Below are 27,694 nucleotides of genomic sequence, written 5' to 3'. Positions count from 1 at the left end.
AAAATATAGGAATATATAAACATTGTTATGTTTTTATTTATACACATTCAAATTATAAAAGTGATTGGAATTACTTTTAAAATATTCAATAACATATATACAATACAATATGATTTTTTTTCACCTACCTTTCACTAAAAGTTTCCAATAACAAAATATTATTTATATATTAATATATATAAAGACATAAATGCATCTAAATTTAATAAGTGTTCCAACTTCTCATATCTTATAAAGTAAAGTATTTAAACTTTACTCAAATTTTACATTTTAAATTCTCATTCAATATTAGTATGGTTTTTATCTATATATATTTTAAAATAATTTACACTGGAATTGACTCGTCACAAGTAAGTTTTTATATCATATATACACATTTATAATATTTTAAAAAATTTATGTACTACATAATTATGCTTTTATCAATGCTTGAGAATTCTATTAAACAAATAATGTAAAATAATGTGCTAAATTCCTATATTATTTTTAATTTTATCAAACTATATATGTAAGTCGAATGCAAAGCTTGAGTCAATTTTACTAGTATAATTTTTTTTTTATTGATAAAAACTGATAAAACAATATGAATTTTTCAAAAAATATTACACTAACACCATGTTTGAAGAGGTCTTAGATTTAAATAAAACGTAATACAAAATTGTATTAAAATTTGCCTAAATTCACTCAAATCCAAAATCTAAAATTTATGTTCTCAAATGCAACATTAAATTGGTTGACATTTTCAATGAATACATTATAATTTTCTAAAGAATTAAAAATAAAAATAAAATGAAATTCAAAATCATATTTATATATTGTTATTAAAATATCAATTTATTTATTTTTTATAGAAAATGTATTATATATATACTATTGTGTGGCGTTAATTAACATGCTTTTGTATTATCACATCTTATATCATTACATAGTTTTAAAAGAAAATATAAATTTTTATCTAAAAACTCAAAACATTCCCAATCACTCGTTGATTTTGGGGAAAAACAAAAAACCAGCAAATTATAAGAAAGAACAAGATACACTAATCGAACCCCCGAAGTCCAATAATTATTGTCCTACCTAAGAATTTACGTAGAACAAATTAAATAAGATTGTGAATCCAACCATTTAGAAGCATTGCACATTAGAAGATTCTCAATTTTTAAATAATTATAAAATTGTCACCTGATTTTAAGTAATTCAAAGTTTATTTAAGAATGTTGTAAAATATCCTTTTATTGGTTTCTTAGTTCTCAATTCAGATCTTTAAAAACAAGAAAGTAGAGTAATAGTTTTGTATTTATCTAAACATTTAAAATGGACAAAAATTTATTCAAATAAAAAAAAATACGTTCCCGAATCACAAGACTCAACTTTCGAAAAAAATTTTGTGACAATATTGAACTCTTAGAAACCCAAATATTTGCTACAAAATATTAAAACGACAAATCAAATGTTTTTATGCGAAATTCCCTAGTTCACGTCCCCAGAAGACATTGCAGCGTGAGAAAACAAAATTTGGAAAGGAGAAATTGCATTCATCAATTGATGTAAACTTTCAAACTATTATTTGGGAATTTGCTGTTAAGCAGCATATATTTTGGCAATCATGAGAACACATCATTTGGAGGCAAACTGATAAACTCAATGAAACTCAAGAATAGTAAACAAAATTAGTTTCCGAGACAGTGCAGACAAAAACAGGCCTCCAGCCCGGACATTATCAAGAACGTCCGGCCTACTGTTTTGGCCTTCGGAATCATTCGGATCATATGCTTCAAAAGGAAGAGGATATGCTGCCTGCATTAATATTGATCACTATAGATAGGTTGTGTTTGGGGTCCTGGATTTGGTTGGGTGTGCAAGGATTTGGACAAAATTCAATAGCAGATTTTGAATTGCATTTTGTTCAAATCCATGCAAGTCCACGACCCAAATTACAAGCAGCTACCAAGCACGAAGTACGGCAAATCCATGGGTATCTCTGTACACTATGCTGCCAAGATCCAACCCTACCACAGCTCATGGGAAAGATGGCCAACCTGACTGTCTAGCTCTGCTGCCCATGGAGAGTTCAGAAGCTGCAATTTCGTTGCTCTGCCACAGATGGCGCTGAATTTCACTGCTATCCCAAGTGCGGTGGGGCGCATTTACTGGAAGTGCTGCTGCTTGTTGGACATTCTGCTCAGACAAGCTTGAAGAAGGAAAAGAATAGAAGCTCTCAACCTGATCGGGAAATACCCTTGGACCATTGGATCCTCTGGTGCGGGACAGCATTGAAGCACGCACTACCGGTGATGGTGAATTGCTCGATGGCTGTTGCCACATAGCTGGTATCCTGTCATGAACAGGAATATTGCTGCCCGGAAAAGGTGAATTGATTGAAGATATAGGAGTGCTTCTGGGTCCAGCACCATACCTATACAACAAGAGGGGCATGGGCAAGGATAATATATTACCAAACTGTTGCAGGAGTAACATTACAGTGGAGGGGAAAAAGCCAGGTATCATAATCTTCTTTGCCTCGAGAGGGAGCATTGAGTAGATTATGCGTCAACATCTTAAATTTTTGGGATACAAAATGGGGGTATGAAGTTTGGTAGTATATTGCTAGTTGCTCCTATCAGTGTTTAGGCAATAGAAAACAATATTAATTATTTATTTTTTTTGGACAGTGAACTACATTAATTAAATTACAATATTCTGTGAGAATATTTCAACCTGGTAATATTAAATGTTTAATTATATGGACGACAGTAAAAATGCTAAAAATGCTGCCATTAGAGAACCTAAGGAAAGATTGTAAATATTCAACTGAACAGATATATAGAATGCGTTCAACCTTACCCCTGGTCAAGGATAACTGGATGAGCAAATGATTCCATGCTTGGAATATGATCAGAACCATCTGTACCAAATCCATGCGTTGCAGTTGGAACTGAAGCATGACTGGGATCTCTAAGGTGGTTACTTATGGCCTGAAAGTGGTGTTCAATGCTGTAATGGTGATGCTCAATGAGATGTAAAATATGAGAAGTGGGATGCCCACTGGGCACAGACCGCCCAGCCCAGTAATGATCATTTGGACCACCGTATGAGATGGCAGGGTCTTCATAATCTGCAAAAGCAGGAAAAAGGGAATCAAAACATATTGCTGCAAGTTTCCAGTTAAATCATCAAAGAAAACAACAATAACTTACAGTCAAGCAATGAAAATCCCCTTTCCCTGCAAGATTAAACACCAAAAGTGAAGACGAGGAAAAGCAGTGGTGAAGCAGCAAACTGATTTACAAAATTGATTGATTGATTAACAACGAATTTTATTAAGATACCACATGGAGGACAAGGCACCCTCAACCACTCAAGGAAACAACACAACAATTTACCAATTTGATTAATCACAGTATATACAGAATTTCAAGATCAGGATAGTGACTTTAATTTCTTGCCCTATTAAATTGTTCCAGAAAGGGGGGGAAAACTACATTGGAGAAAGAGAGAATTCAAAAAGAAAACAAAAGTTCCACATAGACCATATAATCTCTACGCAACCATTGGTAAAAAGATTACAGATCACAAACTTTCCACAAGGACAACAAGAAGTACACAACATCCCAGCAAGTCAGCAAGTCCTCCATTTGTAACTCATAAGAGATCTCCACACCACAACTCAAAAGAAGTATAAACAATTAACTTTAGTAAGAAAAGTTCTGAAGCCATAATTTTTTTTTGCAAAAGCCTCTACCTCCACATTTGTATCCAAGAAGATTATCAGTATTCCAGAGTAAAGATTCCACTCAGCATTTTTCATCTAATGAGATTCTAACTTCAATTAATAAAAAATGTATCCAATCACTGATTCACTCAGCTCACAGAATGTAACAGCACAATAGTACACTATCTGCTATCTCAGTTCCCAGGCACAAATTAGCAATATAAATTGACTCACCGTCCAATTTATCTAGTCAATTATATGGTAATAAGTAGAAGAGATTCATATTTCAACCCGTTCTACGTAATTAGTAATTACGCTGTTGGAAGGTAGGGTAATGATGAATGATTTTATAAAATGGATGCTATTAGCTGTATTGATTAAAAATATCAGCAGTAATTTCAGAACTTGTACTCAATGATTTAATAAAAGGATTGAAGAAGCTTCAACTAGTTTATCTCTAAAAACACAAACTCAGTAAACAAAAAAAAATAGCAACCAGACCAACTAGTTGCAAACTAACGAGAAGCTGATGAATTAACCTTACTGATTTTCATAAAACACTGAAGATGGGAATACTATGCTTGACAAGAGGATGCATGTATAGCAGGAATTTTTTTTGGCTTGTGCTACACGATCCCCAAGAATCTAAGGAGATGCCCATGTCTATGTTTGGTTCAACATGGGAATTTTGCCAAGTATTTCAACGAGACTACTACTAGGATACCCCTCAACCTCTGCACATAACAACATATGACAAATATTCATATTTTTGCCTTACTGTTGAGAAGTGAGAACTCTTGGCTTTTTGAGTCCGATCTCTATTTTGATGCTGACAAACACACGTGTTACTTATGTGTGTAATCTAGGGACTAAACAGGTTATAATTCAACACACACATAAGGGGAAGTGAAATATAGGAGGAACTTCAAGTTTATCATCATTCTGGCGCGTTCTATGAAGTCTTGAAAAGTAAAAAGAAGACGAAGACATTTGTTTATTTCATTTGTAATGCATTTGTTTTTTATTTTGGTCTGTAATAACGCATGTATCTACATGATATGGATTATATGCTCAGATGGCCGTAGATTGACCATAGGGAACTAAATGACCGTAGGGCACCCTTCGATCGATCGACGCCAGATTTTTGGGATTATTTCTCAAAGGCCTTCAACTGACCTTAGGACCCATAATTCTACATGAAAATATCCCCTATTGTCTTAAAATTAATCATCATATGAATAAGGACAATCTTATAAGAAGAAAAAGACCGAAATGCCCAAATTAGCATATTCGGTCGACCGACCAAAAATGTAAAGCAACGCTCTAGTTGACCGAATGGACACACATGGGAAGTCCCAACGCCCTGATCAACCGAACCACCAAGTTCAAAAAGACTTGGTCGACCGAAGTTAATAAACTTCGGTCAACCGAACTCAATCTGGTTGATCGAACCGTGGAGGTTCTAAAATCACCTTAAGAATGGTTGACCGAACACTCAATTCAAATTCATCTTGGTCGACCGAACTTGGCACCACGATCAACCGAGCCACAAAAGTGGTTAACCGAACCTCTCAGGTTGGGGTATTTTTAAATGCTAAAACGGGTTTAAAATTTAATTAAACTTTTCTAATAATACCCAGCGTGTCCCCAATGGTCAAAAATTTCCCTGAGTCTATATATACCCCTTTCATAACTCAAATTAACAACTTTGATTAGCCCATTTTTTCTCTAATTTTTATCCTAATCAAAGTTCCCCTAAAACATGTTTTTATTGCAAAATCTTTTATGGGGTAAATTTTATACTCTCCCAACACTCTTTATTACCTTTTGAAAATCATTTGAAAGAGTGCATTTATTTTGATTGGGCTTTTATTTTATCAAAGTGCATTTGCTCTCACCTAAACTCATATTTTTTGAAAATCATTTTGAGGGTAAATCTTTGAGTTTCTCCCATTTTTTTGGTTGATAAATGCTTTTGGAGAAATGTTTTATAGAATTTAAATCTTTATGTACTTTTCATATACATCTTGTTCATAAATTGAAAATATTATTTTGAGTAGAACACCCTTATTCCCTGAGCATTATTTCATATCATTAAAGTGTGTATTTTTTATGAGCTTAAATGTACACATTTCTGCTTGTATTTAGAAGTACTGTATTATGTACAAAAATAATTTTTATTGTACAGTTGGGTTCAGCCCGTAAATTGAACTAGAGAATCTCAACCCCGTAAATGAGATCGGTTCAGTTCAGCCCGGAAATTGAACTAGGGAGTCTCAACCTCGTAAGTGAGACTAGTTCGACTCAGCATAGTAATTGAGCTGGGGTTTTCCTCGCCCCATAAAGAGAGAATGTAAACGGCTTCTACTCCGCCCAGTTAAGTGAGCAAGTTTAGTGGAATCATTGGGGGGTATGCCCAAGGCGAGAACGTAGGCTGGTTTGGCATAACCTCGATAACAAATCTTGTGTCTCTATCTCCCTATCTCATTAAAATTACTGCACTTTAAATTCAGTATGTGTATACCTATTCATTTACTGTTATATTTAGTTACATGCACACATTTACTTTGAATGAGATACGCATGTATGCATGAACCGATTAACTTAATCCTTTTATATACATGCGTTTAATATTGAATGGGATATGATATGTGGTGAATCGGCGTAAATGTTTAATTTAACCAAAATGTTTTAAAACCCAATTCACCCCCCTCTTGGGATAACACAAATTCTAAAAATTGGTATCAGAGTCCGGTTACAATAAGTTTAACCGCTATTTGCACAAAAATTGCAATGACTCATATTTCGGTGTATCCCTGTCTTGAAGGTCAACCCTTTGTAAATCCTTTACTGCTTTTATTGAAAAGATTTTACCATTTGAAATTTGAAAATGCTTTTGTAAAATCAAATGATTGGAGGATTTGGAAAGTGTTGGCAAAGGTTTTCATATCCCATAGAAAAATGATTTCAAAATGCATTGTTCCCAAATCTGAACATGAATTGAATGTGCATGACATATTTCTTAATGCATATCATCTTGTGTGTCATGCATACTTTTATTGTACCTTAGTCACTAATGCTCATACAAGTTTATATTTCTTCTAAGTACAAAGGTTTTTGGGAACCATGAAGTATATAGAATAACCTAGAGAGAGGTGAACACGACATTCCGAGCTTTATCGACTAAGAGGGAGTAAAACATATTGGTATATCTTTCCTCCTTCTAGTTTATTAAATATTTTATGTTATGATTTGTATGATATATCTTGTGATCAATCTTTTATGAATCATGATGTGTTTTTTTTTAATGCTAGCATGTCATCTTATGAAAAATACTTCAAAGAAATATTATTAATACTCATAAGATTTTTTTTAATTTGTTGAAAATGGGGTTATAGTGCCTTAAATGCTTGCATAGTGTTCTGCACTTAAAATTCAGAACTTTAATATACACTATTGAGAACCCTAAGAAGATCAAGCCAATATGAGAATCTAAATTGATTATATCCAATCTATTTGCTTAATATATACATATAATTATGATTGGTTAATATATGATAATATTGGCTAGTGCATGCTTATATCAAATTATCAGTTCTTAAATTAAATCTCATAAGCATGTTTAAATAAATTCCCTTCAAATGGACAATGACTTTTAATTTGTGAAATGATGCTATATATAAGCTTTAGTATAAATATTTTAAATATAGCATATTGTTTTGTCCATCATTTTGTGTTGGGCTATAGGAAATTAAACTTATACTGTATATCATATTTTCCTCAGCTCAGCATTAAAATGTCAAAGTTCGTCTATTGGAAATCTAATACTTTTAGTTAAGAATTTAATGCTTAAGTTGCATAATTGAGGGGGAGCAGCATTTTTTGAATTCATCCAATATGCATCTTGTTGTATTGTGCTTATCATTTCATATATATTGGATGCTTGATATGAGCTGAACGCAAATATCCATTTGTGCTAAATAATTATATTCTCTGATGAATGGATAATTTTCTTTGAATTGAATGCCACTATCCATTGCTGGTAAAAGTGAATATATTATTAAATGGATATTGTTTGAACTACTAAATACATGCTTATATTGAATGTGTCCTGCATGGCGGATACAGTGATGTGAATTGCATGCTGATAGTGGATATAGGTTCTCGCATGCCTTTAACTGAATGGTATCTGCATGATGCAAATTATCTTACGTCGCTTGCTTGAATCTATCAGGTTTCAGGTAGATGAAAATTTGGAAAAATGTTCGATTTATAGACGAAATGCTGCCGAAATTTCGGTAGAATTTTTCCCATAAATGAAACCATGGATTAGGATAGATAATTTAATGCATGCCCAAACGTTTTTGAAAGGATGAGTGAATCATAATGAAATTATTATTCTCACTCTTTGTTGAAAATGCATGCAAATTCACTATATAGGTAAAGTACATGTCAAATCCAAACCACTATGTAAATAAAAAACATGTACACTTTCTGTCATCCTAGGAGGGACTAATTCACGGACACCGTTTCGTCCAATTCTTTGGCTATGCACTTTCACTTAGGACTCAAATGGTAAATCATCATCATCTTAATTAAACATACCATATTTTGATGATGGTCCATAAACTTGGAAAATTGCATGACTTGGGGGGAGTTTTTTATTTTACGCACACTCATCGTGTTTTGAGGTGTGTCATCCTCTTTGATCCCCTATTGCATTACCCTTGAGTATAGCCTTGATTGGCTATTGTGTATTTAAATTAAAATGCAATATGTCATGTTGTGTGTTAAATGCTTATTATTTGCCGCTTACTGAAATTCTTAGAAAGGATGAAATATGAGGATTGTTCTTAAAAGACTATCATCCTTGAACTTAATACAAGTATGTATGCATGCAAATATATAGGGGGAGCTTAAACCCCACTTTTAAGAAAAATGAACTTAATGCCTATAATCTCTTGCATGCTGAGGAATATTTAGAAGGATGAACATGTGATGAATGTGCTTGAATGAAATTCATCCTTAAGCGTAAATGCACTTACGTGTGCGTGAGACTATACCGGGGAGTTTAAGCCCCATCCTTGAAAAAGGATTTGAATCACTTGACTCATGAACTCATATTTTTCATTGTTTTTCCTTTTTGAGTTCGAAATTTTTTTTTTTTTTTTTGTACCATGAACATCATATCCTATTTCTACTGAATCATTCTTTCATATGGATTGTTCACGGTATGGATGAACACCATGCAAGACCTATTGCTTGATATTTAACGCATGTGTGTTTAAGGACATTTTACTGGTGAGATTCATTTATCCAGTAAAATCTGAACAAGAGTACTTATACTGTTTAAACTCTTAAACTTTCAAAATTTGTTTCAGTATAAGTTGCTAACAGATTCTAAGCATGTATTCAAAATTGATAGGGGGAGCATCTTTTCTTTAAATCTCTATCTTGTTATGCTCACCAAATTTTTCGCTTAGATCTGTGTTAGTTTTTGTGGCATGTGCTTTACTGTAATATTTTATTGAATATCATAAATGAAAATATTATGTTTGCCACTGTTTTTTGCTTTGCCATATGATCCCTTTTTTAAAATTTATTTAATATCTATGGATCGGTGGTTTTTTCTGGTACTTTGTGATTTGTACTTAAATGATAAATCAGAAAAATAACGCTTGTTTGAGTTTAAATTAAAGTTTCTTTTTCAGCAAGCATGAGCCCCCAGTATTTATCAAAAACTTTAAAGGGATATATTTTTATACATATATATATATATATATATATATATATATATATATATTTGCAAGAAATGAACTTACATAGAACATATCATGTTTTCTTGCTTTTGTGCTTGAATGTTTTCATGACTATGTTTGTATTGTATTGAAATTTTATGTCATGAAATTATGTTGTCTATAAATTTTTTTTGGGAGTTGTATAGCTGGTTCATGGATCATATATGAAATGCATATGAACTAATTAGACCGCTTTTATGCTCAAACCTACATTTGCTATCATATGTCGGGTGTGTTGAACTCAAATCTTTTACGGGTCTTATAATATATTTAAATTGCCATGGTTTGTGGACTATCCTGGTCTGATCTTGATTGTCATGTGTCTTTCAATCTCTTATTGACCAGTTATACTATTGTGTGCTTTATTGTCATATTTTTTTTTCAAGAAAATATAAGAATGATTTTCTATGCCCAAATCTTATGCCAAAAAGATGGAGAGTTTCAATAAGAAAAATAAAAATTATTTTAAAAGGAGGGAGTTCTCTTTGCTAAGTTTGTTTTAAATGATCAAATTTTTCTACTTAACTTGGCCCTTTTTGCTAATGCCAAAAGTGAGAGAATATTTTTGAACAAAATGATAATGACCAAAAGGGAAATTGTTAGGGACAGATCATAGGAAAAATTATCTGAGCGTGTGCTTTAATACAAAAATTTAAATGCATGATCTTTGTTGTGTCTTCTTTCATAAATATGCTTGAGCTATTATGTTTATTTTTACATTATGTATATTCTTAGGGGGAGCCTTTTAGGCTGTACCCATTTTGCTCTAATGTGTTTGTCATCATCAAAAAGGGAGAGATTGTTGGCTTTTTGAATACGATCTTTGTTTTGATGCTAACAAACACACGTGTTACATATGTGTGTAATCTAGTGACTGAACAGGTTATAATTTAACACACACATAAGGGAAAGTGGAATATAGGAGGAACTTCAAGTTTATCATCATTCTGGCGCGTTCCATGGAGTCTTGAAGAGCAAAATGAAGACGAAGACATTTGTTTATTTCATTTATAATGCATTTATTTTTTATTCTGATCTGTAATAATACATGCATCTGCATGATATGGATTATATGCTCAGATGACTGTAGATTGACCATAAGGAACCAAAATTATTGTAGGGCACCCTTCGGTAGAGCGAAGACACTTGATTTTTGGGGTTATTTCTCAAAGGCCTTAGACTGACCTTACGACACATAATTCTGCATGAAAATGTCTCATATTGTCTTAAAATTAATCATCATATGAATAAGAACAATCTTATAAGAATAAAAGGACTGAAATGCCCAAATTGGCATGTTCGATCGACTGAACCCTAATACTCAAGGTCCTTCGGTCGACCGAACCTCCCTGGGGTCAACAGTTTGACCCTTCGATCGACTGACCAAAAATGTAAAGCAATGCCCTAGTCGACCAAATGGACACGTGGGAAGTCCCAACGCCTTGGTCGACCGAACCACCAAATGAAAAAGGACTTGGTTGACCGAAGTTCATAAAGTTCAGTCAACTGAACTCAATCTGGCCGACCGAACCGCAGAGGTTCTAAAATTGCCTTTAGAATGGTCGACCGAACACTTAGTTCAAATTCATCCTGGTCGACCGAACTTGGCACCACGATTGACCGAGCCACAAAAGTGGTCGACCGAACCTCTCGATTTGGGGTATTTTTAAAAGCTAAAACGGGTTTAAAACTTAATTGAACTTTTCTAATAATACCCAGCGTGTCCCCAATGGTCAAAAATTTCCCTAAATCTATAGATACCCCTTTCATAACTCAAATTAGCAACTTTGATTAGTCCATTTTTTTCTCTAATTTTTATCCTAATCAAAATTCCCCCAAAAAATGTTTTTATTGCAAAATCTTTTATGAGGTAAATTTAATACTCTCCCAATACTCTTTGTTACCTTTTGAAAATCATTTGAAAGAGTGCATTCATTTTGATTGAGCTTTTATTTTATCAAAGTGCATTTGCTCTCACCTAAACTCATATTTTTTGAAAATCATTTTGAGGGTAAATCTTTGAATTTCTCCTGTTTTTTTGGTTGATAAATACTTTTGGAGAAATGTTTTATAGAATTTAAATTTTTATGTGCTTTTCATATACATCTTGTTCATAGATTGAAAATATTATTTTAAGTAAAACACTCTTACTCCCTGAACATTATTTCATATCATTGGAGTGTGTATTTTTTATGAGTTTAAATGTGTACATTTCTGTTTGTATTTAGAACCACTGTATTATGTACAAAAATTATTTTTATTGTACGGTTGAGTTCAGCTCGTAAATAGAACTGGAGAGTATCAGCCCTGTAAATGAGACCGGTTCGGTTCAGCCCGGAAATTGAACTGGAGAGTCTCAACCCCGTAAGTGAGACTAGTTTGGCTCAGCCTAATAATTAAGCTGGGGTTTTCCTCGCCTCGTAAGGAAAGGATGTAAACGACTTCTACTCTATCCAGTTAACTGAAAAAGTTTACTGGAATCCTTGGAAGGTATGCCCAAGGCGGGGACATAGGCTGGTTTGGCCGAATCTCGATAACAAATCTTGTGTCTCTCTCTCTCTATCTCATTTAAATTACTGCACTTTAAATTCAGTATATGTATGCCTATTTATTTACTATTATATTTAATTGCATGCACACATTTACTTTAAATGAGATACGCATGTATGCATGAACCGATTAGCTTAATCCTTTTACATACATGTGTTTCATATTAAATGAAATATGATATGTGGTGAATCGGCGTAAATGTTTAATTTAGCCAAAATGTTTTAAAACTCTATTCACCCCCACCCCCCTCTTAGGATCACACCAATTCCAACAAGAACATATAAAATATCAAATCTATGCCCTTACAAATTCCACTAGTTGTAAATATTAATTCTCTAAGGCATAATATAATAAATTATCAAAATATTTATTTTAATTCTATAATATTATGTTATTTGTACTATAATATTATACTATCACAATATTATGCGATATTGTAATCGATAATGCTAACATATTTAATATAATAATATTACACTATTATAACATAATAAATATACGATTGCTTTATAATTCAATATTATAAAGATTTATTGCTATAAATATCAAAATAGCAAGAGATAATAACAAATTATAAGGTAAAACTATGCTATTATATTATTTTATAAAATATCTCAAACATAAAATAAAATGATATGAAATATTATAGTATTTTTAGTCTCATATAGCTAAGTATTGAAGGCAAGTTGGTCTCAAAAAATTGGGTGGGCATGGGAATCAAAGATTGCTTAAGATGCGGGCGGGTGCTAGACTTCCATGTTCTGTGGTAATATCATGTTTGAGAGACAAGCTAGATTCCTGCCACAGATTCCCTCGACAAACGAAACTCATAGATGGCAGCACGTGTGGAAACCTCCCTGAATACAACAAACCAAATGGTCCCTTAAGCTCCAGGCAAACTACAAGTGTTTGCTGAGCTACATAGAGTGGTTTTTAATGAATCACTCACTTCAAAAAAAAAAACAAGAACATAAGAAAGTTTCTAGGAGGATTTTTTGTGCTAATTCAGAGCAATTAGAGGACAATAAAAATTCTATTTTTTGTCAAGATCATTATTTCTTTTTGTTAAAATGACATTTATAAAGCAGACGAGGAGAAACAAAACAGTACAAGTTTTAACAAGCTCATTATCGCTTTTGCTAATAGCATCATGAAACCTAAAACCTGAAAGGTGAACAAAAAATCATATCATTTTCCCTTGGGAAAACAGAGTAATTTATGTAAAAGGAAACATAATTATGAGCACTTTCATGCTATCTATTAAAAAGAAAAATTTTTTAAACCCATTAAACAATTCTTATTATAATAATTGTTAAAGTTTGCATTGTTGGCTGACAACCTAATAGCTTAAGGTTTTAGGTGAAGTGGTCGTCTAACATAGTATTAAAGCAAGTTACCAGGAGGTCCTGAGTTGTAGTCTTGTTGTCCGTGTTTATTGTGTGCTGTGTAAAAAATTGTGTTCCCTATCATTAGTGTTACCACGTGCTGTTGGACTGCACGTGTGGGGGAGTTAAAGCTTGATATACATTGTTGAGCCACAACCAAATAGCTTAGACTTTTAGGCAAATTGGTTGTCGAACAATAATATTTTGACAATCATTAATCAGCTTCACAAAATATATTAACCAAAACAGAAAATGGCTCAATAGATCAAACTTACACAAATGACCCAAGAACTTGGAGCAGTACCAAATGAGGGCACCAATGAGGACCAGACAGTTGCTGAAACATCCAGAAACACAAAATAAAGAAATTAGAAAGATAAAGACGGCAGTTATATAGAATAAACATCTTATATTCATCCAAAGAAGTTTAAACTCTAATGTAATGTAACATTTTTTTAAAAAAAGCTACAAAGTGAAGAATTTATGACAAAAAGCCACTATAGTTTTTTGCAAAAACAATTTGCACATACATATGTATATTTGTATATTAATTAATATTATAAATATATATTTATAAATAATGCATTACCTATTACATTAAGTGTTTTTTCACAATTCAATAGGAAAGAAAATAAACTTCATGGCCAAACACTTTTAAGTACTTGGGCTATTAAAGTACTAGAACTTATTTTTTCTCTTACGTTTCTCTTTTCACCTGTAGTTAGCACTGTATTTTTGTTCAAGGATTCTAGCAGTAATTCAATTCAAACATAGCAAAAACAACACTAAATATTAGCTCTTTGGTAATAATGTTAGCCTTGCAGTGATGGTTCAATAGATTTTCAACTCCCAAATGCAAATAGAAAATGCAAACTTAATGATTTTTAGAAGATTTTTTATGATTTTTTTTTCAACTGACTATTTTTAAGAGGAATGATGCACAAAGCTCACCCCCACCCCCCCCCCTCCAAAAAAAAAAGAAAAAGAAAAAAGGAAGACAAACATTTCAAAACATGGCACATTTTCGTTCTAGCACGCTAAATCGATCCTAAGTTTTAATTCAATATTTTTTGCATAAGATATTTCCTTATTACTAAAAACTGGAGAATTATCACATTATAATTCCTTCCTAATTCATTATTTATCTATTTCACATAAGAAAAACTCTTCTAGATTTTGAAACAATAACACATCCTCCCCAAAATATACAAGTGCCATTACATACTTATCACCAATAAGTATACCCTGATGCCGCATTTTAGAGCATGTTCTATTCCACAATCCCACTCCTGTTCCATGAACCGTTCTAGGTAACATTGAGCCAAACACATTACAAACTAAAAAGCAATAAAGTAATTCAAGACAAGCCTAGCCTAACCAAGTTGCTCTGAATCTATGAACAGAAATGAAAATTTATTAATATCTTTTTCGGATGACTTCAAGTTACACATGATAGAAACTATAGTAACAAAATAGAATAATCAAAACTGAAATATTCTAGTTTACTAACCTAAATAATCAGAATCATTTGAATATAATCATATAAATTTTAATTTTAACCAAATAAAATATAAATCACAATCTAAAATATTGCGACAGGCTAAAAAAAAGTTTCAACATGAGGTATTCTCTTCACTATAATGCCCCCGTGTCTATCCATATACATTTTGTGTTATAAAAGAACCAAATGCATTTATCATAAAAAAGAGAAATTTTTAGATTAAACAGATCAAAATTAACAGTCTACCACCAAATTTCAAACTCCAGGATGTATCCAGAGTCATAAAACAATTTGCAATGAAAAATAAAAAAAACTGCATATGGCACAATGAGTCGGCTGATTGTTAAATAAAGCTTCTTATTTTGTTTATTACATATGAAGAGAAGCTTAGGCACAATGGTAAGGTTGTCGCCGTGTGACCTAGAGGTCACGAGTTCGAGGCATGGAAACAGCCTCTTGCAAAAATATAAGGTAAGTTTGCGTACTATAGACCCATTGTGGTCCACCCCTTTCCCGGACCCCGCATACACAAGAGCTTTGTGAACCAGGCTGCTCTTTTTTTATTTTGTTAATTACATATCCTGTTCATCTGTGAATCCTTGCCAATCATGTACTGAAGACAAAGTTATTGCAGTGAAATTATTACTCTTCTAAACAAATCCCAACAAAGTAATGCCAACTATATATACTCTGCAAGTAGATTCATCTATTAATATTAACATGATGTGTTACTACAGTAGCAATTTATATTACCTTTTCAGTACCATAGGATGGAGGTATACAAGTGTACTAATTCATAATATGAGCAAAGGTCATGCATGAGCCAAATTGAACCAGTTGGAGCAACTTGACCAAATTTTATGATATTGAAGTAGGCGTGACCCTAAGCTCAAGTTCATTAGCAATTTAACTAAGCTTTGATTTGCTAAAAGCTTTCCCCAGCTCAACCCCCTCAAAGATAAAATTTCTTATATTGTTGCCTATATATGCATCATTTTAATTTTTTATCTGTAAGATAAAATGACTGAAGTTGATGGATGTCTGCACATGGAAGGGACACAGCAGAGCATTAGTTCATTATCAAGAATGCATTTTCACTCCTCCCTTAACAATAAACAACATTGGAATGCCCTCAAAATTAAATAAAAATTTCAACTGAAATGATCTTGAAGTGAACAAGTGCTTTCAAACAAAAAAGTTCTTACAAATTAAATAAGGAAAATTTACCACATAAGGAAGATCCCACAACTAATATTCCATAAATTTCCAAATAAGCAGTTCCCACCATGTTTTCAGACAACCTTTGATCATTTTAAAAAGCAAGTGTTAACCAGATTGTACCAAGTAGAATGAAATCCAACATATGAACTATGAACATGCTATGTTGTTTAACAGAGGTTATACAGGGCTATCTGGTATCATTTCTATTTTTTGTTGTTTTCATTACAATGTAGTAAGAGAAATAAGTGGCACAACTTTTACTATCTGTTTGTTGGTTTTTAGCTGTTGCAACTTGTTATGGTACTTGAATGTCTGAAATTTGCGTTCGTGTACAAAATCAATGTGTGCATTTATTAAAAAAAAAAAAAGAAGATAAAACTGCCATTTAAAATAAAAATCTCCCTTAATTTTCTAGAACTTTGAGAACAAATTAAAAGGGCAGTCTGGTGTACAAAGCTCCAACATACGCGGGGTCTGGGAAAGGGGCGGACCACGATGGGTCTATAATATGTAACCTTACCTTGAATTTTTGCAAGAGGTTGTTTCCACATGTCAAACCAGTGACCTCCAAGTCACATGGGGAATACTCTACCGTTGCACCAAGCCTCCTCTTCTATTTTGGAAACAAAATCATCTAAAAAATATATATTTCTCCATTTTTCAACGTTCATATTCAACAGGATTGCTCTTGGAGTACTAAAAAATGAGGTTTAGTAAAGTCTCACTATCCTGTTTTGGTCATTCTTTATTTTATTTACTTTTGTGAGGGTTTTTATCCTCATCTAGGTTGGAACTTTTTTCTTAATATATCCTATTTTTCATAAAAAAAAAAAGATAATAATTAAGTAAAATAGTTACAATTAATTTCTATTTTTATTATAATATCATTTCATTTTTATTCTTTTACATTTTTATTATTCTGATCAAACATACTAATTTTTGTTTGATCAAACAACAAAAAAGAACATGCATTTAATTAGGTTTTTTGTTCCAATTTGGGGAATATTACGTTGAAAGTTTTCATTTTATATTTTTACTTTCTATTTTTATTTTTTTTTTTATTTTTTTTTTTGGGTTCTTGTTTTCATAATGTTTGAGAGTGATACTTAACAAATTTGCTGTTTTAGGTTTTCTGTGTTTATGCGATTGGTTGATTGTACCCATGAAGGATGCTCCAAAGTACATACTACAAACTATGGAAGTATGAATCATGAATATATTATTAATTTTTCATTTTTATTTTTTATAGTAAAATAAATTCATTAATAGGAAGAGAATTTACAAGGGAGGAGAAAAGACATCTCCCAAAAGAATATGAAACAAACCAGAAAAACTAAAACACCAAAAAACAGAAATCAATCCAACCAATTCTTCCAATCCCTATTTAAATCCTGAAAGCTAGCTTCACTGAGAATTCCAAACCAGATACACCATAAATAAATCAAGAACTGAACCTTTTCCCACACCAAATACGAATTCAACTTCTTCCCGGAAAAAAAATCCTGAATATTTTATGTCGTTTACAGTTCATTATATCATTTCTTAGTTTAAATTGCATATAAATAAAAAAACAATTAAAAAAAAAAAAAAGCAATGACAAGTAACCACTATAGGGCTTCTATTCCAAAATAACAAGTACAAAACCAAAGTAGCATCCAATAGATATTGTATATGTGTATGTGTATGTATGTCTATTAAAATTTACTAAAAATCATTTAAAACATTTGTATCTAAGCTCTTAGGGTCAAACAAATTATTTTTTGTACTTTTAAACAGTTCTCTTGTGCGAAAAAGGAAAATTTACGAATGTGGTATTTGCTACGAGTTACATAACATACGCTATGAATGATACCCATGTGGCTATGTGCAGGTCACTATTCTTCTAAACCAATGTTTTAAAAGGCGAAGGCGTAAGGCAGAGCGTCAGCCTTAAGGCATCAGGGCATAAGCCTTTTGAGTTTTTATTTTTAGATAAAAATTTGTAATAAATTACATATTTTAAAAAAAAATTAAGAAAATCACAAATATAATGTAAAAAAAATCAAATATAATTTTCAAACTACTTGTTGGCCATCCAAAAAATAGCTAACTTGGATTCATTATGTAAATCATGATAAGAGATAGCTACAACATTACAAAGTTCAAATTATTTTTCAAGATCTAAAATACAACTCAAATGTTTTGGAAAAGTCAAGGTTCAAGAGTTTTTGAAATCAACTCATATTATGACATTCTCTTTATGTAAACATGGAGTTAATATTTTCTAGCCAAATCTTACTTGGAATCACACACCCAAAATGTGTAAGTCTCAAGTAAAAAGGCGCAAAAGGCGTGCCTTTGTACAAATGTGAAGCCTCAGTGTGTTATCCGTTACCCTTTTTAGGATTGGGTATTTTAGATTGAGCCTCAAGGCGTTTTAGGCATGCCTTGCCTTGAGACGTGCCTTGGATAAGCCTTTTAAAACATTGTTGATCTAAACCATGGTAGGTAGGGTTAGAAATTCTCAAATTTTTTACTATCAGTTGTCGATTTATTTTCTATATGTGGAAAGCCACATTACCTAAAAGCTTACACTGCCAACAGCAGATGCTAAGCCTTCACTAGGGATGTAAATAGTTGTGGACTTGAGGAGTAGGTTTGGGGATTCATAAACAGATTTAGGGGATTTGTTGGAAAAATTTTATGACCCAAGGCAGTTCATGGCAGTAGATGGGAGTTGATTTCCCCATCCTGCTGATTACCACCCCACTTTTAATCTAATCCGCCCTGAGTACAATTATGAACAAAATACACATACTCATACGCATATTTAGAAAGACATGCAATGGCTTTGATGTTCAAAACCCACGCAAAAGTTTAACTTGAGGGAAAAGGTATGAATAAAAATGGAAATTCTAACTAAAATGTAGAAAGTAAAATTTGTTCTATATTCAGGATGTATTTGAAGTATCGGGTCAAAATTTAGCGCGATATTCAGAGCCCACTAGGGATTTTACTGATTTTGGGAATTACTTTTGTAGTTGGGACTCCAAATGTTTATTCAGGGCAGGTGGTGGTGAAATAATTATTCAGGGCCGTGATGGTAATGGCCATCCACCCCAGATCCGCCCCATTTACATCTCTAGCCTTAACCTCTCCTGCACATGTAGCTTGGTTGCATACAGTGAGAGACGAGCAACAAGTGACACCCACTATAGGAAATAATGAAATATGATATTTTTAACAATACAATTAATGTGGGCAACAAGAACAGGATCTAGGATATTGTGGTAACTGTGGCTCTAATACCATGTTCAGTCATCACTTGACCTAGATTAACTTTTTTTTGATAGACTGAAAAATCAAGGGAAAGTGAATGTGAGAACAGAAAAGAGACGAGATTGCTAATGCAAACCATCCCTATAAAGGATTTGCTAACAAGCCAGCAGCACTCCTATTCATCAATGGAAGAAATGATGGAGATAAATGATTATATGAAACCCTAATCAACTAATATTACTCATGTTTTCCATGCTAGCATATAGCATCTGTTAAAGCATGAGATACATTGTTGGGTGTTGGCCCACAACACAACAGCTTAAGCTTTTAGGTGAAGTGATAATCTAACATGGTGTCACAGCGGGTTACCAAGACGTTTTAGGTTCTAGTCTCGCTGCCTACATTTATTATGTGGTGTTTAAAAATTATTGTATTCCTTATAATGGGTGTTTATCATTTGTTTATATTCCCACTTGCTATGGGACTGCATGTGCAGGGGGACTGCTAATGCTTGAGATACATTGTTGGGCCACAATCTAACAGCTTAAGGTTTTTGGTAAAGTGGTAATCTAGGTAATCTAACAGCATCAAAAAGTGGTACCAACAACCTCTAATTTGCATTCTTCTCATTTCGAAAAAAGCCAGTGGCATGCAAAGAGAGAGTTAATGGGCATAAGTGATTCCCAGTTCAATAGAAACTTCATCTCACAAAGACAAAGAAACTTAATGGGCAAACATCACTTTGTGTAAGAATTTTGACTCTGAGAATGACGGAGCTTGTAAAAAGCATGGCTTTTCAGCTGAATCCTTGAGGACAAAAACCAAATTTCTTATGTCACGAGTCACAATAAGATAATAAAAATTATTTTAAAAACTAATGAAATTAAAAAAAAAAAAAAAAGTTAGAAACAAGGAAAAAACCAAGGAGAAAGGGTCTAAAACAGGAAATATGCCAACATAGCAAAGGTCTCACATGGAAGGATCTTTTGTCATTTCTGTAGTAACTTTGAGAAGAAAAAAAAAAAGACAAACAAATGCTATTAAAGAGAATTTATTGCCTATAATGGACACTTTAACTGGGAACTTCATAGACAATGATGAATATCTTCTTTACAATGATCAGCATCTAGTTAACTAGCCTAATGCACAAAAGAAAAATGATGAGATATGTCCCCACGTTATAGTGTATTTATAGCTCCCATTCACATAAAATAAGCCCTCGAGATGTCATATCTTCCATTACTCCAGTGATATCCTAATTGCGGAGTTGTGGCTCATATTCAAAAGGGTTGTCCACTTAAAGCCTGTAATAAGTATGGTGCAGTGTTTTCAGCCATGACATAGTGTCATTATTATTATTTGATAAAAAAAGAAAAGAGACATTGTATTATGGGAGAAAGAGAATACGAATGAAAGAGGGCAAGGAGTCCTCAAAAACAGAGAAAGAAAGAAACCCCAAAAAGAAATGCCCACAAACCAAAAACCTAACTCATACTACTGAAGAGAACCTCTTTTCAGTATTTTCCCATCATAGTTAATAAAGCACTGCAAATTTGCAAATTTCCATTGACCCTTCTTAGCTTTACTTTTACCACCATCCCAGTGGACTTGCTTCATTATATTGTTGTATGACGGTCCATGAGTCACATGGGATACACACACACACACACACACACACACACACATTCTTGTAGTCTAAAGAGTATTCATAGAATACATAGAGATTCCATGAAGGCTTGGTGGACATGGGCACACTAGTGAACCATGCAAATCATTATGTTCTTATTTTCTTATTGTTTTTTTCTTTATATTTGCTACATGTGTGTGCATAAACCTAGGACGTGTTTCATAACATTAGTTGCACTCCTTTCCTCGTGATCACAGTTTTAATTCTTTCGGAACATAAAGTCCCTTCCTTGTGTACATATTAAAATCCTACTTTTAAGTACATGTTCAAGAGCTTTTTACTGAAATACATAGTTAATTCCTTCACTTTCTCCAATAAGTAAATGCACTAAAATTGGCTATTTCTATGAGACCTTCAATTAAAAAGAGAAATCAAGGTTGGTTGTTCTCAGGTAGCATGAAAGTCAAACAGATTCGTTTTACGAAATTATCAAATTTAGTTCAAACAGATTCTTCCTTTCCAAATATTGACTTATTTTGATTCAAGCAAAAAATAAATATATAAATAAATTAAATACGTAAAAGAAGGTGCACATATCCTCATTCCACGCATCACAATGATGCAAATTTCCATTTATGTGCTAGGTCCTTTCATAAAGGAGAAGCTACTGCTAGGCCCCAAACCACCAAAAAAGTTAGAAAATCCTTACAATGTATTACTTATTTTAAGAGGTTTATTTAAATACATATCCATTATGAGTATTTGCAGTTCTAGTATACCACTTTTTAAAGAAAATTTGGTATTAGATGAATTTTTTATAAACCCAGCCAACAAAATTATGCTAATGAAGAGTGAAACAACAACAACAAAACCAAGCCTTAGCCCCACTAAGTGGGGTCAGCTATATGAATCTTTTTCCGCCAATTTATGCGATCATGGACCATTTCTTTTGATAGATTCAAGGATATTAAATCCTTACTCACTATCTCCTACCAAGTTATTTTAGGTCTACCCCTACCCCTTCTACTGCCCCCCCACAATAACTAAGTCACTCTTCCTCACAGGTGCACTATGTGGCCTAGGTTGGAAGTCTCCATACTCCATATCATCTGAGTCGTTCCTCCCCTATCTTATCTTCTACAGGAGTTACACCTAACTTACCACGAATATGTTCATTCCTTAATTTATCTTTCAATGTTATACTACTCATCCATCTAAGCATTCTTATCTCGGCAACTTTTACTTTTTGGATATTATGTTTTTTCGTCGCCCAACATTTCGATCCATATAACATAGCTGGTCTTATATCTGTCTTATAAAACTTCCCTTTCAATTTTAAGAGTATTCTACGATCACATAGTACACTTGAAGCACTTCTCCATTTTACCCAACCTACTTTAACTTTATGCATTACATCATCTTCAATTTCTCCTTCAGCTTGCATAATAGATCCAAGGTATCAAAATCTGCAAGTGCTAAGGAAAAGTGAAAGATGTTCCAAAATTCTAAAGTTTGATAGCATCCTAGCAGCCTCCAAGGGTAACTCAACACCCCCTCCCACAAAAAAATAAAAAATAAAAAATAAAATAAAAGTAAGACATTGAAAGATTAAAAAGGGATTGATTGACAGTGAAATGATAGAGAAATTTTTTTTTGTGCAACTGTTCCTAATTGCACTGTTGAAACAAAATATTTTTATTCTTTGTTAAGCCATATCAATAATTATCTTGCTTTGGATGTAAAAATGATATTTAATCAGATGTTATTTATTATGTTATAGGTACAATCAAGTGGAGTCACATTTATCAACACAAATTGCGTGAGATGAGTTGGACTTTTTTGGGGTCCATCGGCAGGCCCACTGTATCTGGTTTGCATGGCAGGGGCAGTTCGTCTACCATCCCAGGCCCTTACTCAGCCCATCTGAAGGCTTGAACCCAAGATCTCCAACATGGATTCCAATGCTCAAACCACTGGGCTGTCACCTAAAGTCTAAATTGTACAAAGTTTTTAACCAAGTATAACCTAGCTTGGGTCAAAATTAAGGATTTGTTTACAGGCTAGGATTCACCTCGTGAAGCTTGAACCTAAGCACAATTTATCATGAATCTTGCCTGCAAATAAATTGGCTGGCTCAGTTTTTCATGATAAAAAAATTGTGCAAAGAACTCTTCATGTATTTGACTTCAACATATAAATGCATTCTACAAGCACAACTTGTAGATACTTGTCAATTCATAAGGCAACATGAAACATATCGCTATATATATGACATGTGAATAGCTAATGGGCAGAATATAAACTTAAAATTTTTTAAATTAGAGATGGAAAATAGCATGTTGTGGTATTTTAAGATTTTCATTTAGATTTCCAGAGAATATTTTTGGAAAGAAGATCATTCTGAAGATTCCCTAAAGCCATAATTGGATAACATTCATTTATTTAGACAATTCAAGATTGACATGTGAATGAATTAAAACTTCTGCCTCAACCTATCTTGCACTTTAAGGCCCTGGAAAAATATCTCTCTGTTACCTCCCACAGTCAGTGACATAGTGACGACTCAAGTAAGGGATGCAACAAATAAATGATAAATAATCTTTTAGATATAAATACATTATTATATCGTTTTTTAACTATAACCATACAAAAAATTGTAAGAGAATATTATAAAATTTAATAATATCACAAAAATTAGATTTTTAATTTAAAAACCAAAATATTTAATTATTTACTCATATTACTTAAGATACCACTAGATAATCATACTGTTCTTTAAGTTGTTGTTTTTATTTATTTATTTATTTATTTTTTATTGTTCAAGCATTGGATACATTTTTTTCTCAAATTCTTTAATATGGATCACATATTAACCCCAATTTCTCTCGAACAGCTCCAACATAGTTGCATACCCAACCATTAGAATTTAAGACTTGAATGGGAGCGATTGCACCCACTCAACACAATGTGGCTTTGCCACAGCTTACAGCACCCCAACCCCTCGCTTTAAGCAGATGTTTCTTATCATGTATGTCTTTTTGGGTGAGGTGGAGAGAGAAAAAATTAACAAAGTACAATATGCAAGGAAGTTTATGGTGCTTCAGCAATATCAAATAAGCCTTTCTCTATAAAACCTAATCTGTTTATCTGAGATGTTATAAATACTTTAAGAAAACTCAGGATAGAATAGCCCAGTAACAAATTAACATGCACCCTCAGCCCTCACTCCTCAATAATTTTTGCAAAAATAAGAAACAAATAAGCAAATAAGGTATTGAATTACACACTATAAGCATTATCAAAATCAAAATAAGGAAGTAGAACAGAAATAAATCTTTATTAAAAGGAAGGACAAGTGCAATTATTAAATAAAAACATAGCCAGAGGAAGCTAGCTGAATTCAATGAGGGAAAAAAAGGAAAAAATAGTTAAAGTTTTTACCATTCTAATAAAATGACGAAGATCATCATCACTCCATGCAGATTCTGCGGAACCACCATCAGCAAAACGCCATTCGCCATTCTCAACATCTCGGCAATTGGGGCATTGCATGGAACCCCTCACATTAAATACAGAACCAATGCAATCTGAAGAAATTCAAAGCTCTATAATTGAGCAAGCACTATAACTAACAAAGATATACAAATTATAAAGTTCACCGAAACCACTAGAATTCATAAATGAACAAACTATGCATGATATCAAAGTACTAACTATAACTCAAATAAATGAACAGAGACCAAGGATGCATGGTCCAAGGACACGGAAAAACCAAATTCTGGTCAATGCAAAATTAAAGCCTTTTACGTCCCTCTCAAAAATGGCAGAACCACACAAGAAAGGAAAAAATAAAGAAACAACAGTCTGACATTATGTGTGTGTGTGTCTAAACATAACAAGATTTTTTTTTTTTGCCCTTTAAAACCACAATGCTAAATTTAGATAATTTTAAAATAGAACATCAAAACAATATCATAGGAACTAATCAAAGTGCTCTTGTATAAGTAAAAATAATATTTTTAAGATATGTATTTAATGACTCTTTTCGAAAAGGAAACACATTCATTGAATGTTAGTTTGATACATAGATTAATTGCATGTTTCTTTAAAAAATATCTTAAATTGATCCATTTAATTTTTTATTCTTCATTCACAATCCCATACATCCCAAGATACACATGCTATTAGTTGACAGTGTGGTATAATATGTTTTTAGTAATTTATTAGGAAACTAAGTAATCAAATTGAATTAAGTAATTAGATATTGAGATAAAATAAGAGATAGCAAAAAAGAAGAAAATTTTGTAATCTATTTTTGTTATGTTTTAAATTACAATTTAAATTTTTTATAACAATGTTTTACAATAGATTGCACAGTACTTAAAAATTAAACATTCAAATATGCACCAGTCTCTCCAAGTATGAAGTAACACCAGCAAAAAAATCACCAGCCGTAGAGTGTCAATGTTCATAGAAGTATAAACTAGTACAACTCACACTCGATCATGTAACTCCACTTTTTTTCTAACACTCGTTTCATCAAACAGTTCATAGACATAACGGGAGGTAGGGGAAGCAAACACCCTAACCATCAAAATTTATAAAACTCAAATATTACTTGCACTTCAAAACACTCTCTAAATCCATCCCGACCAAAAGAACAAAAAGATGGAAGTCTTACTCACCGAGATGGAACCAGTGGCCGCACCGAAGAGTGGCCGTCGATCGGCGACTCTCAACGGTCACCTCCTCCAGGCACACAGAGCACGTAACCGACGAAGAGAAAGCGCCTCCAGCATGTTGCGCCATGAGAAACAGATTCTCGCTCCGATTTCCTACCTCCCAAACAAATCAAAACCCTAGAGACGGATAGATTTCCGATTGGCATTGTCTTTTTCCGTTCTCTAAATGTATATATATGTGGGAATATCAACTTCGAACAGCGCGTAAATCTGCAGAGACGGATTAAAGCTCAAAGAAGGAAACATTCATATATGGAAAGAAGCTGAAATTGAAGAAGGATGAATGTGGCGGGCGGGTATTGTGGCGCGTTCAGGTCCACGGTTACTCTTCGCGGAGAGAGCCCCCCTGTGGACACGTGGCGGTGTCTGGGAGGGTAGTCTTTGCGTTCGATTGGTTTTATGGAGTTGGATAGAACCGGCTGTCCGGGAATAAGTTCTTGCGGCGACGCCGTTTTAATGTGATCAGGGTGCTATGATTATTTACCTTTCTCTTTTTATAAAAATTAATTGTGCCTAATAAAAACTCTCCTTGTGATGCACTTAATATCCTAATTTTTTCACACATAACCGATCTCAAGCTCGGATTAAGGAGGAAGGTTGCGTTAGGTAGCTGATAGTCAGCGTAAAATTTGTCAGATCACTATGATATGAATTATTACCGAATATTTGTTGGGGCGTTCCCTACAAGCGACCCGTTGCACTTGAACCACCCAGGTGTAGCGAAAAGTGAGCGAGGGTGGGCTAGGTCATCGCCCTGAAGCGACGCGCCTTATTGGCGCCCAGGTACAGTGTCAAATATGCAAGGATTCCTACATCATTCTAAACGCGGGCAGGTAAAGACATTAATTTAGGAAACTTGGATTAGATTAGCAACTTGAAATATATGGACACTTACGGATAAAAGTATGGAAATTGTGGATACAATGATTAGAAAAAGAATTAATATAATTTGCCTTCAAGAAATTAAGTGGGTGGGAGAGAAAGCTAAAGAAATCGATAAATAATGATTTAAACTTTGGTACACTGGAAAAGAAAAATATAAGAATAAAGTAGGCATTATTATAGACAAAAACTTAAAAGACAGTGTTGTGGATGTAACTAGAGTAAGGGATAGAATTATAGAAATCAAGATGGTATTAGGACAAGAGATAATAAATATCATTAGTATTTGTGCTCCTCAAGTTGGCTTAGCAGAAAACCTTAAGAGACAATTTTGAGAAGATATGGATAGTATTATATAAAGCATTCCAGAGACTGAGAAAATATTCATAGGAAGAGTTCTGAATGAATATGTTGGAAGAGATAATAAAAATAATGAGACGATACATAGAGGATATGGATATGGAGACAAAAAAAAGTATGGGAAGATGATCTTATACTTTATTATGTCATATGATTTTAGTATAATGAATACTTGTTTTAAGAAAAAAGAAGAACACTTAATAACCTTTAAAAGTGGACAAAATAGAAGTCAAATATATTTTTTTTTAACTATGAGGGTAGATCATTTATCATGCAAGGATTGTAAAGTTATTCCAAGTGAAAGTTTAACCACACAACATAGAGTCTTAGTGTTAGATATATGTATTAAAAAATGGAAGAAAAATGATAAAATAAACCAGTATAGGAGAACTAAATGGTAGAACCTAAAAGGAGAAAATATAATAAAATTTAAAGATAAAATGATCAAAGATGGGGATTGGACCTTAGAGGATGGGATAGATACATATACTCTTTGGAATAGACTAGCTAGTTCTATTAAAAAGATAGCAAAAGAGATTTTAGGTGAATCAAGGGGAAGATTCTTGAATAGCAAAGAGAGTTGGTGGTGGGATAAAGACGTACAAAAATCATAAAGACAAAAAGAATTTGATATAAAACATGGCAAAAATGTAGAAAC

General features: G+C 33.0%; 1 protein-coding gene across 1 annotated transcript; it reads right to left on the bottom strand.

Moving 5' to 3' along the window:
• Positions 1-1,514: 1,514 nt before the first annotated feature.
• On the bottom strand, positions 1,515-26,166 carry LOC131150307 (E3 ubiquitin-protein ligase RFI2-like). Its single transcript, XM_058100944.1, has 6 exons — positions 25,738-26,166; positions 24,494-24,639; positions 13,721-13,782; positions 3,198-3,223; positions 2,845-3,115; positions 1,515-2,416 (listed from the first exon to the last, which is right to left on the bottom strand). The coding sequence occupies exons 1-6, from the start codon at positions 25,859-25,861 to the stop codon at positions 2,020-2,022; spliced, it is 1,026 nt and encodes a 341-aa protein (XP_057956927.1). The 5' UTR covers positions 25,862-26,166; the 3' UTR covers positions 1,515-2,019.
• Positions 26,167-27,694: the final 1,528 nt, after the last annotated feature.

Source organism: Malania oleifera, chromosome 3 (genome assembly GCF_029873635.1).
Source record: "Malania oleifera isolate guangnan ecotype guangnan chromosome 3, ASM2987363v1, whole genome shotgun sequence".
Taxonomy (NCBI): domain Eukaryota; kingdom Viridiplantae; phylum Streptophyta; class Magnoliopsida; order Santalales; family Ximeniaceae; genus Malania; species Malania oleifera.
Note: the sequence above shows the minus strand (reverse complement) of the source record. Positions and strands in the feature narration are given on the sequence as shown.